Source organism: Mustela nivalis, assembly GCF_964662115.1.
Source record: "Mustela nivalis genome assembly, chromosome: 9".
NCBI lineage: Eukaryota > Metazoa > Chordata > Mammalia > Carnivora > Mustelidae > Mustela > Mustela nivalis.
In genome coordinates this window covers 78542636-78555948 of record NC_139028.1, presented here as the reverse complement: position 1 = coordinate 78555948, position 13313 = coordinate 78542636, and the positions used below count along the sequence as shown (strand labels likewise).

Here is a 13313-nt window from a genome sequence, read left to right as displayed (position 1 = left end):
CTGTCTTCCCAAAGCTTCTGGCAGATAGCAGGCCTCCTGCCCATAGTCAAGGAGCAAATACATCTGCCTCCAGGGCATAGAACTCTAGACACTCCCTGAGGCATGGCGAAGGTGCCTGAGGACTCTTAGGCCACAGAGTTGGCAGTTAGAGATCTGGCTTTCTGAACCAGCCCCCCATCTGCTCACATGTGGCCCCTCTCGGGCCACAACTTCCTCATCTTGTCATAACAGTAGCTCCTATTATATTGAGTTTGTAGGAAGCTCAGAGTCTGGAGCAAGACACAAACTTGAATCAAGCAAAGCTGCTAATGAACATTTTATTACATACCAGATAGCTTCTCTGAAGGAAAGGAAGGACTCTCAACCCTGACCCAGGGTGTGGGGTCTAGAAGGCATCACCAAGGAACAATGTTTCAAGCAGGGTGTGAAGGATGAAGAAGTGCAGACCAGGAGGAAAGAATGCTCCCCAGGGAACAGCATGTGCAAAGGCCCAGAAGCAGGGACGCCTGGCCCAGGCAAGAAACTGAAATGAGGCCAGGGTAGCTGCAACTCAGTGAACCACAGAGAGAGTCAGGCCAGAGGAGACTGAGGTGGCAGGCAGGACTGAAGAGCCCAAAGTATGGTCCAGGGAAGCACCAAAGGGTTTTAAACAGGCAAGGGAATAGGCTGACAGATTCATGAGTTAAAGAGACCTCTCTATGTGGTGGCCAAGTAGAGAATGAACTGGAGGGGGCGGGAGCTGAAGGCAGGAGAACAGCTGGGAGCCGCCGGAGGGGTAGGTCTGAGGGGAACATTGGTGGCTTGCACCAGGGTGGTGGACGTGGAGATGGAGGGCAAAGGACAGACTCTAGAGAGCCATGGAGGGGAAGGATAACACGGATAATCAGAGTGATAATAGCAACCAACGTTTACTGAGCACTTACTGCACGTGAGGCCCTGTGACAGGGGGCTCTCCGTACACCAACTCAGTGACTCTTTCATTAACTCAATCATAGGGCCAATTTTAGAGGTGAAGGGGCCGAGAGACTGGGATGGGGAGACACTGGTTTGTGATTTTTCTCTACTGACAAGGGAGCTAGGGCGGGGGGTGATACCACCCAGAGTCCCAAGGACACCTATTAAAGCATCATAGGAAGGAGAAAAACAGCAAGTGGGGGACAGATACACTGTGGTGGGGGACACAGGGGGTGGCAGCAGGGAGGGTAACCCAGCAGCCCCTTCTCCTCCGCTCACGGTCTCCTTCACATGTTACCATGACTAGAAATGGGGCCCTGACAGACTCTGAGGTGGGGGGGGGGTGTCTCTCAGAAGTCCCTGACAACAGCTCTCTCTGCCTCTCACCAAGACTCCAAGAGCCCTGTGTCGGCTAAGACCCAAGGGAGGAACAGAAGTCTCTTGCTGGGCTCTTCACTCCAGCCACCAAGTGCATTTCCTTCCCAGGGAGCTGAGGAGAAGTTAGGGCTGCCTTGGGTCCCAAAGAGCAGGGGACAAGGCAGAGAGACAGACAGCCAGCATCAGAGGGGAGGTGGGCAGTGGGCTGATGGGGCTTCCCCAGCTTGGGAACCACTGGCACTTCCTTGTCATTTGGAAGGTCAAATGACTGTCACTTGAAAGGGGGACAGATCTCATTACACACACACATGTACACACCACATACTAAGGATACTCTCTGGCCTACGGAACAAGGACCACCATTAGCCCTGACCTGACACAGAACGATGTTCCTGATGAAAACGTACAAATCTCAGATAAAAGCCAAGACAGAAAGAAGGACAGGTTTGAAGGCAGGGCTGCCCCAGGCTTTGCCAACAGCCCTGCCTGCTCCCACACCCTCATGGCTTTGCGTGCCAGGACTGCCATCCCCTGCCATCTGCCTGGCTAATTCCCACCTGCCCCCTAAAGCTTACCCTAGCATTGCCTCCTCTGGGACTGTGCGCCCTCTCAGAGCCCCCGGAAGCCCCCTCACAGCCCTTACCACAGAGAGTCACCATCGTCCTCTGCTTGTGTGTGTCCACCCTTCACCCCATCCTGTGCCAGCTCACCTCCCCACCCCTCACCCTCTCAGCACCGGTGCCCAGGAAAGTATAGGAGAGGGGACCCAGGGAACCGGCTGCTCTAGCTCGCACTGTCACCCCTCAAGGGGTCAGATGGGACCTCCTGCTCCAGCCAAACAGCCCTTACCTTCCAGGGCCAGCAAGAAGGCCTGGGGCAGGGTGGCCTCACTATCTGTCTGATCCACACGCCCACCACTGGCCTGGGCTAGAGCAGTATTTCAACCGAGGACAGGCATGAGGAACAAAACCGCTCACTAAGGCAGCTCAGGAGGACCAGGAGATCAAGGGAGCAAGCAGGAAGCTGGTGTGGGGTTTCATCCTCCTCAAGACACACCCACACCTGGGCAACACAAGGTCTCTGTCACAAACAAGCACCCACAGTGCTCTGACACCCAGAGCCTCAAACACACAGTCCAAGCCACACGCAGGATCCCCCACACCAGGTATGGCCTCATGCACAGATGTTCTTATGCACACAGCCTTACACACACACACACACACACACAGCCTCACAGGCAGAGCTTCACATGTGCGATGTCACACTCGCCACACACAGCCGTACGCTCACACAGGGACACACTCATCTCAAGTTTCTCACACACACCCAGCATTTCTCTTACACATACAGTCTCCCTCTCTTTCTTATGTACGCGCTGTCTCCCACGCTGTCTCGTTCTCACACACAAAGTCCATCTCCAAACACATGGAATCTGTCTCTCTCACATTCACACAGGATTTCTGATACAGAGACTCACAGAATCTCTCTTACAGAGTCTCACCACAAACACACACATACCACACACACGTGCACAGGGGCACACGCATGCACACCCTACTCCCACAGTCTCTCTCACACATGTTTTTATTCTTATCCAGCCTTTCTCACACGTATGAAGCGTCTCTCACACCCACAGAAAATCCCTCTTACACAGAGTCTCTCTCACACACGTACAGCTTTTCTTCCACACGTACATGCAATGTCACACGCATCCAAGATTCTGGTCTAGCATCTAGAATACAAATTTAAATCCTGACCCACCCGTGTGAGGAGGGGGGAGGGGTAAACAAAGGTGACAGCAGCGGCGAGCAGAGATGAGGGGGAGGAAGGGCAGGCAGCCTGCTGCTCCCTGCGCAGATGAGCCGCAGAGAGGCAGCGCAATGCAGCTAGGCCAGCCCGGCGTGCAGCAGGAAGCCTGGGTTCTAATCCAGGCTCTGCCCTCAGTTCCCCTGAGTGCCCTTGGACAGGTCCCTCCTCTGTGGGCCTCAGTGTCCTCAGATGTCACTCAAAGGAGTTAGAATGACTCTATGAGTCTCCTGGGGAGAGAAGGTGGTGGCACAGACAGTGGGGGGCTTCTAACCCACCTCCACCTCCCCAAGACACCCCAGCCCTTCGCTTAGAGTCTGCTCCTCAGTGAACACTTGAGACAATCAGGACGTTTCTGTAAGGCTTCGAACACCAACAAGACCCCAAGCCACACTAACCAGCCCATTTATCTGCATTGGGTGAAGGCCACCCCATGGCCTAAGAACGTCAAGTGGAAGAGGATGGACGGTGATGGGCTGGAAGAGGCCCCATATGTCCCCCTGCCTATCCTGAAAGTCGGGAGCACAGCCCAGAACCTGAAAGCTGAGTCCAATGTTGGGGTGGGGGTATCCAGCCTCTTACTAGGGATCCAGGTGGGCGAAAGGACAATGAGGAAGTTGGGCCTCCTCCTTCCTTCCTGGGCTGAGGAGGGTGGTGGTGCTGGTGAAATGCTGTCCAAGGTCAAATGCAGGCTGAATGGATGGCTGCTATAACCCAGGCCTTTGCCAACATGCCCCCAGCCCCAGCAAGTACTGGTTCAACCTCCCAGTCCCCCTCTCCTGCCCCTCCCCACAGCTCAGCCACAGCCTCCAGTTACATAATCCCTTGGCTGTGGTGGCCTCTGTCAGGAGGAGAGGGGAGGGTAGACCTCTGAGGGTCCAGTCCATTCTGGGAATGGCAGGGAGCTGGCAGCCAGCTCAGGGGAAGATGGGGTCCCAGGAGACCTGGGTTCTAGTCCTGCTTCGCCTCTAGGTCCCTGAGTGACCTTGTGTAGGGTCTTCAGTGGCAAAATGAGGGGCTTGGTCCTCTCCCCAACCACCCCCCCAACACACAACATCTGTTCTAGGATTTAATGTATAAGAATCTGTCCTGCTCTCCCTCCTTCACATGCTAAAACATCACAGATCTACCAGGCCTGTGCCTAAACACAGCCCTTTTCTCCCTGTGGACACATCAGTGCCCCCCCAAGTCCCCTTTCCCCACTGGCCCTCAGCACTGATCCTGCCCCCTCCCCTGCCCCATCCTCCCCACCTTGGCTCCTGGGAGGTGGAGGGAAGGGATGTGGAGCAGTAAAAAAGAGCAGTGATCTGCCTGGTAGGGGGGTGGGGGTGGGGGGCTTTGCTTTAAATTCCCAACTCAGACCTTCCCCCTCATGCTTTAGGTTCCATTCAGACCTCACAGAGCCCTGGGGTTGCAATGAATGTCTCCTCCAGGGTGGGTGGCTGCTACCAGGGTTTCCCTTTTCGGCTCAGTGAAGCACATAAAAACCCGGAGATTTCACCAGACCCCCTCTCCCATTCTACAAAGGAAGAAACTAATCCAGAGAAGCCTCTGAGAGGCCAAGGTCAGCAGCAGGGTGCCCTTGCTCTCCGGCAACCCGCTGCTATCCAGAAAGGGGAGTGGCCGATGAAGACACGCCCACCTCTCACACACCTTCCTGCAGGTTCCCTTTTAGAAGCCCCTACTCTGCCCCTGACAGGTCCCAGAGGCAGCACAGGCATAAGCATAGAGGCCCCCTCCACACCGCCCCCCCTTTTGATGAAGAAGGACAGGCAGTGTTCCCAGAAGCAGGTCTGAGGGGCCACATCACCGTCTCCACAGCCCAGGCCCATCCATACCCACTACTTAATTAGCCATAAAGATTCCCCCTTGACCATCTCTTCACAACAGCCCAAGGTTGTTCCCTGGGGAGGGGTGGTCTGCCTCAAGCAGCGGACCAGGCCAGGCCCTCCTCTGTAGGCCCTGACTGGCTCCAGATGCCTTTCCCTGGGAGGGAGGAAGGGCTCCCAGCTCCTCTCCCCCATGACAAAATCTAAAGGGCAGCTCACATCTTCCCAGTGTACATTCGCAAAGACACAAACATGCATGCACAGGCACTCCTGCACACTCAAACATACACACATGTTCTCTCCTTCCCACTAATATCTGACCCACCCAAATAGACACACCACCGTACTTACATAAATATGCACACAAATCTACTCATACACACAAACACCGATTTGTACTCACTCAGACGTATTAAATTTGGAAATACAGATGCAGACCTTCCATACCTACAGAACTAGTCACCCTCAAAGAGCACCCTCTTTTTTATCCTCCCTCTTATACACGGTTTCCTATGTACACACACACACACTCACTCTCTCTCTCTCTCCTTTCAGTTCTGGCTCTCTAAGCGCCAGTTCTGGAATCCACCCCCGCCCCAGGGAGACAGAGGACCCTGCCTTCCCCACCAGGCTCCGCTCTTTTGATGGAGAGATTGTCACTTACCCGCGCGTAGCGGGAGGAGTAGGGGTCCTCGAAGAGCGCCCAGATGCGCGGCTGCCAGCGGCGCCAGAAGCCGCCCGGCCGTCCGTCCGGGGAGTCGCTAAGCGCCAGGCGCTTGGTCATCTCCAGCTCGTCCTCACCGTCGCCTGAGTCGCCGGGGCCGTCGGCGTCCGCGTCGTCGGCGCTGTTGTCAAGGGGTGCGCCGCCAAAGCTATCGAGCGCCTCCTCTGCGTCGCGATGCTGGCGGTAAGTCATCCAGCAGCAGGGCTCCACGTCGGTCTCGTCGATGCCCCAGAAGGCCAGCTCCTCCTCATAGAGTGGCCCGCACACGTCGGCGGGGCAGTGCAACTTGCCAGTGCGGTAGTAGTTCAGGATGTGCGCGAAGACGCCTGGGTGGCGGTCGAAAAAGAACTCGTCGGCGCGCGGGTCATAGTCGAAATGGCTGTGGGCGTCGGGCTCCGCCAGCCAGGCGAGCCGCGTGCCGGGCAGCGTGCGCAGCGTCGAGCGGTACGTCTGGTGGCGCGTGCCGCCCACGTTGATCACGATGCGCTCGCTTTCGTCCCCTTGGCCCATCGCGGCGCCCCCTTAGGCATGGCGCGGCCCAGCGACACCCATGGGAGCGGCCGCCAGGGGGAGTTGGCGCCGGGGAGGGGGGCGCGGGGCCTCCTCCCCCCTCCCCCCAGCCGTCGGGGGGTACAGAGGATGGTGGCTCTGGCCACCCCAAGAGCGACCCAAGCCCCTCGGGGCGCTTTCTGTCGGGTGCTGGTCCGAGGGAGTGTGCGCGGGATCCCAGGGGTCTCTAAGCGCCAGATGTGGGGAGGGAGCTGGTCCGGCTGCGGAGGAGGCAGAGGAGGAAAGAAGGGAGGAAGAAAGGGAGGGAGGAAGGGAGGAAGAGGGACGGCGCTCAGCGGCGAGCCCCGGGAGGAGGGAAAAGAGGGTTCGGGGGCCGGGCTCCCGTCCCCATCTCAGCGGGAAGATGAAGAAATTGACACAAAGCTTTTTTGGGGGAAGGTCAGCTGCTCCAAAGGCCGGACAGATAGATCAGCCCCCGGAAGGGGGAGGGGAGGAGAGGGGGCCGGGAAATTCGCGCTCTGCTGTGCGGTGGTCGCCGCAGCGCGCTCTCGGCGCTGGGGAGATGGATGACCGCTGCCTTCTTCCCTGCGTGGCTGGGCTGCAGCTCGGGGCGCAGGGCAGGTTCCGGCCCCCTCCCTCTCTCCTTGCCTGGCTGCCTGCTCCCCCCGGCGGCGGGCGCGCCTGCCTGCCCGCCCGCCCTCCTCGCTCCTTCTCCCCGCCTCTTGGAGGAGATGGCGGGCCCCCTGGGCAGGGGCACCTGGGGCGCTGCTCGGTGCGGCGACCGCGGAGCGCTGCGCCCGGTGCGCGCTCCGCCTCGAGCTGGGCTTCCGCGGGGCTAAGCTCTGGCTCCGGCGGCGGTGCTGAAGGGACAGCTCCCGGGCTGTAGCGGAGCTGCGCGGGGCCGGGCACGGGTTCTCCGGGCTGGGCTCTGTCTGCGAGGCCGGTGGGCACTGGCTCCGGTGCCTCTGCGCCCGGCGCTTCGCGCCCGGCTTCGGGAAGGCGGCTGAAGGTGCCGGTCAAGGCGAGGGGGCTGCGGCGGTCGCGACCGGGAGGCGGGGGTGGCGGGTCCAGGCGCGGCGAGGCGAGGCCGGCTAAGCCGGCGAGGCCGGGGAGGCGAGGCGCGGAGCGGCCGCCGCCGCCGCGACGCTGCTGCCGCCCGGGCTGCTGCTAGGCTTGCTTGCTCGCTTGCTCGCTTGCTCGCTCGCGCGGTCCGCGTCCAGCCCGCCGCTCTCCGGACACAAGCACACGGCGCGCGCAGCCGCACTCGCCCCCGGAGGGAGGCGCCGCGCTGGGTCCTAAAAAGCCCCGATTCCGCGCCCCCCTCCCAGCCCGGCGCGGAGCCGGCCTCCCTCAACCCCGGCGCTGGGGGCGCCCGCCCCGCGTGGATCCTGCTCTCCCGGGGGACCCGCCGACGCTCCGCCCTGGGGAAACGCCACTCGATGGGCGGGGGCTCCGGGAGACGTCTAAGGCCTGCGCCCCCCGGGTCAGACTGAGGTTACAAGGGCGTCGGTTACAAACCCGTCCCTGTCCTTCCAAACAAGGGACTTTCCGATCCCCTAGTGAAATGTGACGACCCCGACCGCTATCAGAGACGCCTTGACCTGAACCAGTATTGGCTGCTCCAAGCAACCTTTACTACCGACCTTTTCTGCAGAACCTGGTGCCTCCGTGACCCTGTCATAGGTTCCTCTTGAATGGACTCCAAAATAACATCCTTCAAACACACAACACACAACGAACGCTATCCTTTAAGCCCTCATAACAACCCAATAAGCCTGGAACCTTGTGATTGCCTCTCCACCCCTTACTCACCTTGGGCCCTTCACAACTCCAGGCTGACCCTAGTCTCCCATTGAGGGCCACAGGCTCTGCCATACTGATCCCAGCTCACAGATCCTCCTACATTAGCTCTGGATCCCTAGGTGGGGATCGCCTATGAAAGGGGTATTCAGCCTTTAGAGGTCAAAAGGAGCAACTGCTCCTAGTGGTCCTGAACACTGACATCCCTCTCTCCCAACTGGGCTTCAGCCTCCCTGGGCTGTAAGCTGTTGTTGGGGTGGGGAGCTGGATGGGAGCAGTTCCTGCTATGATCCCCACAGCTTCACAGTTGATCTTGGGGATGGGGATTACAGTGTAGGCCTCCAAGCCTTTCTGGCCCATGTTTGCTGCCAGTGCCTCAGTTTACTCAATCACTCTTTTACTCCTTTCTTGTTCCACACTCTGTCCCAGGCACACGAATACAAGACACCTTGCCTTCCCAGGGCTCTCAGGCTTTTGGGGGAAGAAGGCAGGAGGGCCTGAGCAGGGCTGGGGAGGTCAGGCCCAGCTCCAGGGTTGGCCGCACCAGGAAAGAAGCTTATTGATCCCAGCCCAGCCCAATCGAACACAGGGCTGCCTGGGCAAAGGGCGATTTAATTAAGAAGACAGGAGGCTCTTATTTACCTGTAGGCACTTGCTAACTGTGCAGACAGCTGTCCCTCTACACTGACCTACAGACACAGCTATGAGCCTGAGGACAAAGCTATGTCTTAGACATCTCTCTCCTCACTTGGCCAGGGAAATCCCAGCCCAGGGAAATCTGTGTGTGGTAGGGAAAGGTTTGGAGGAGTGGAGAAGTTTGGAAAGGGTGAGGGGCAGAGCATGACATGAGCGATGGGAGAAGGACAAGGGCAGAAAGAGAGAGAGGCAGAGTTAGGGCAGAGATAGGGGCAGAGATAGACATAAACAAAAAGAGGGCCTTTATGATCAGGAGGAAGTCCGACCTGATGGAGCTCAGTCTTGCCACATTCAGATTCGCCAGGACATAGGCTCTCAGAAAGCTCTGCCGCAATCCAAGGAGGTGATAAAACAGAGACACGGGGACTCCCAGAAAGAAGAGAAAAAGATGGACACAGAGATGAACACACACACACACACACACACACACACACACACAAACACACCCACACACACATTGCACACATTTGGCTAGGAGATACCACGATGGGGAGACAACAGAAAGAGACCTCTCCAAACCTCTTCCTTCTAGCCAGACGTCTAACCCCTTCTCTCTCAGAAAGCCTCGGTGTTTGAACTAGCCATAGAGGTCCAGGATTCACCCTCCTCCCTCTCCTGCAGAAAGAACCACATTGGATCAGAGTATCTCTCCCCAGCCTTCACTTTAGCTCATCTCTTTCCCCGAAACGGACTTTCAGCTCCCTTGGGGCTGCTGCTCATTTGCTTTCCTCCCCAGTGCCCAGAACACAGCAGTTCCTCACTCAGGGCTAGATGATTTGAGAAAGACCAAGAGAGGGCCTGGGATCAGAGCATCCCAGTGTCAGAGGCCAGGAATGTCCAGAGCCCTGAACCAAGGCTGTGACAGGGTGGAAGGTCATACCCAGGATCTCTCGGGGAGTCAGTGCAGAGCCCACTGAGGCTACTACTCTCATGGTGAACTACAATGGGAAGTTGAAGGGTGCTCCATGTAGTAGACAGGTGGAGAGGTGGAGAGGTAGAGGAAGGCTGCTCGTGGAAGCAAAATTAGTGATTAGGAGCCCTAGTCAGTCCTAGCCCTGGAGGATGAACTAGAAAAAGAGAGGCAGATAAAAGTTGGAGTGAGGGAAAATGTAAAAGGGTATCCACTACACCCTAAAATCCCCTACATGGCAAACAGAAAGGCTCAGAGAGAGGAGCTTCCTAGGAGACAGGGGAGCTGTCCCACTTTAGGATTGTCACCTTGATCCTTGATGGCAACTCCCAGCCCAGGCCCCAAAGAATGTTCTCTGCACCCCACCCCACACCCCGGCAAGCAAGGACATAAAAGTCCCTTCTCTCACTTCCTTTTCACACTGTAAAAGGCTGGCATTTGCAGAAAGCTCAGAAAAACTGGGAGGGCAACACAGAAAGAAAGAACCCCCCCCCCCCGAGAAGTGGGGGTGGGAGGAGGAGTTGCTGCCTGAGCCTTAGCTTCTCACCCACAACCACTAACCATAGGCCCTCAGCCCAGCCGAGACCCTCACCCCTTTCCACTTGAGCTATACCCTCTTTATTCATAGCCATCTGTCCCTTCTCTTGCAGAGGAAGCCTGATGGTCCTATGCCAGAGGGTCCTTGGGAACAGTGGCTGGTGAGAAGAGGGTGCAAAGAACTACCAGTGCTCGGGTGTTCTTCAGTGGTCAAGAATATAGCCTCTCGGGCCTGGCTGCCTGTATTCAAATCCCAGCTCCATCATTGACTTAGCTATGACCTTGGGCAAGTTCTTCAACTTCTCTAGGCCTCAGCTTCTTTATTGTTGGATATGAATAATAATAAGTCCTATATCCTTTAACACCTCAGCTCTGGGATTTCTCTTGTTATGCCTGGAGGGGAGGGTGTGCGAGGTTCCATGAGCTCTGGTGGTGAGAAAGGCTCCAGGAGGAGCTGGGGCTGAGAGTGGACTAGAAAAAGGTGAAGGGAGTCCTGAAGCCAAGTTTGGCCTATGTTCTCACACTTGGCACTTGCAAGCCTTAGATCTGGTCCTGCTAGGCTCTGGAACTGGCCCAAGTCCAGCCCCCCGGGGCCTTTGTCCAGCTTGGCACATCCTGCTCTCCCAGGCTCAGAGTCTTAGCAGTCCCAATGGGTAGGGGTGCCATCTTGTGGCCACAACTGGAAACTAACCTAAACCAGGCCAGACTGAGCAGGCTTTGGGAGTGACCCACCATAAGCAGTGAAACCAATTGGTGTCTCCTGCTCTGACCAGAACTCCTCCCTCCAATGGACAGGGAGACTGAGATCAGAGCTGTCATAGTGGAAAATTGGTGACCATTGCTTTTGGAGGTGTGGCTTGAGCACTGACCCTGGCACCTAACCTGGGAATGGGGTAGGGTGTACCACTCTTCGTTCCTGTAACCACCCCCCAGGTGAGTGGGGCCCAGATCTCTTAGGCCAAGAAGTCTAGAAAGGAGGCAAGGTAACGAATGCCCAGGGGAAGTCCTAGACCAGGGTTTCTCAACTTTGGCACCATTGACCTTTCACAGCAGACAATCTTTGGTTGTGGCGGCTCCGCTGTGCCTTGTAGAATGTTTAATAGCATCCCTGGCCTCAACCAGCTAGATGTCACTAGAGCCCTTTCCCCAGTGGTGACCACCAAGAAGTTCTACAGACACTGCCAACAGTCCTTTGGAGGGTAAAATTTCCTCTGGTTGAAAGAACCATGCGTCTAGATTTGATCACATAACTCATTTGCTGCTTATTAGCGACTGTAAACCGTTCACTTTTCATCTCTATGTTTCTGTTTCCCCATCTGTATAAAGGGGATACAGTTTGAGAGGATTACATGAGATAGTGACTCTCATCTAACTTCCTCTCCTTCCCTTTTCTTCCTTCCCTCAGGTTGCCTATCCCCTCCAAACCCTCTGTGACCTGCTCTCACCCACGTCTCTATCCTGGGCTCCTGCCAGTCCTCAGCAATGTCCATCACTCCCTCAGTGTCAGTGTGGTCCCAGGGGGCAAAGTGTCAGTCCTCCATAGGCTTGGATTTGGGGAAGATGAGTCCTCGATGTCTCTCATGCCAGTTGAGTGAGGTGGGAAGGTAGGAAATGATGAAGGCTGTGGTGAAGGAAGACTGTGGATGGTCAGAGATGATGTATAGGGAGGCCAGGTGGGTCCAGGCACTTTTGTAAGAGTGTTCCCAGCAGGACTGGGCAGAGGCCACTGAAATCTTCCGGAAGCAGCTTGGAGATGTGCGGCTATCCCACGGGCTGCAATGTCTTTGATAGGAGCCTTGTGGGTTGTCCTTGTGGACACCTCTGTGTGAGTCAGTCTGCAGGTAAGCCTGATTGGCAGTTTTGTGAGCCTGACGTTTAGATATTTTGGGGGTTACACTTTTTTAAAAAAAGAATAGAAAGTTGGACACAAAAGGGAATATATATTTAGACTTAGAAATCAGGAACAAATGGAAATTTTAGAAAGCAAACAAATACTACAAACCTTTAAAAATCCAGAAAAAAATTGCTTAGTATTTTTATTAACTGCCTGACACACCAACATAAGACTTTTTAATAAGTTATATTTACTTGGAAGCCAACAAAAGTAGTTGCAACTTTTATTTTTTTGCAATTACAGAAGGATGTTCAGTTAACACCACGTTTGTTTCATTAAAACTGCACCAAAGATGACTGAAAATGAAAATATCACCATCCTCCCATATAACTATTTTTTCTGTGCACCACCACACAAGAACCTGCTTCAAATTTCTATGCCAGCTTGCAGCTCCTAACTTGTACCAGACAAAGGTTTGTGGCTACTTAAAATACCGCCAAGATGAGGCTATTTAAAGATACATTCATGAAATGCAGGGGGCCCAGAATAGCCACAGTGATCTTGAAGAACGAAGTTAGAGGACTCACACTCCCTCAGTTCAGAACTTACTACAAAGCTACAGTAATCAACACTGTGTGGTACCGGCATGAGGACAGAGGTGTAGATCAATGGACTAGAATTGAGAGCCCAGAAATAAACCCATACATTTATAGTCAGTTAATTTGTGATAAGGGTGCCCAGAAAATTCAATGGGGGAAAGGGTAGCCCTTTCAACAAAAGGTGCTGGGTATCTACATGCTAAAGAATGAAGTTGGATCCCTTCCTTAAACCATATAGAAAAATCAACTAAAAACAGCTGAAATATCTAAATAGCCCAAACTGTAATACTCTTACTTGGTTTATGTTGTGGTTTTTTAGAAACAAGCAACCTACAGAGGATGCTGCTTGTGCGTACAACACAAGCAACAACAACAACATTTAGATAAATTGAACTTCATCAAAATAAAACAAAATTGTGCTTCAAAGGACACTATCAGGGATATGAGAAGACAACCTGTAAAATGAGAGAAAACATCTGTAAATCACAGACTTGATATAAGTCTAGTATCTAGATTATAGAGAGAACTCTCAAAGCTCAACGATAAGAAGACAAACCACCTAATTTTAAGAAGAGTAGAGGATTTGAATAGATATTTCCCCAAAGAAGAAATACAAATGGCCAATAAGCGCATGAAAAGATACTCAACATCATTAGTCATTAGGGAAATGGAAATCAAAACCACAGTGAGAAACCGCTTTACACCCACTAGGATGGCTAGAATAAAAAAGACAAAC

General features: G+C 54.8%; 1 protein-coding gene across 1 annotated transcript in view; it reads right to left on the bottom strand.

Annotated features, from left to right (window-relative positions):
* Positions 1-6205, bottom strand: part of KCNC1 (potassium voltage-gated channel subfamily C member 1) — a 42969-nt gene extending 36764 nt beyond the window's left edge. Inside the window, exon 1 of the mRNA XM_082747298.1 lies at positions 5632-6205. Coding sequence (XP_082603424.1) covers positions 5632-6201 — 570 coding nt within the window. The 5' untranslated portion in view covers positions 6202-6205. The remainder of the gene's footprint in view (positions 1-5631) is intronic.
* Positions 6206-13313: the final 7108 nt, after the last annotated feature.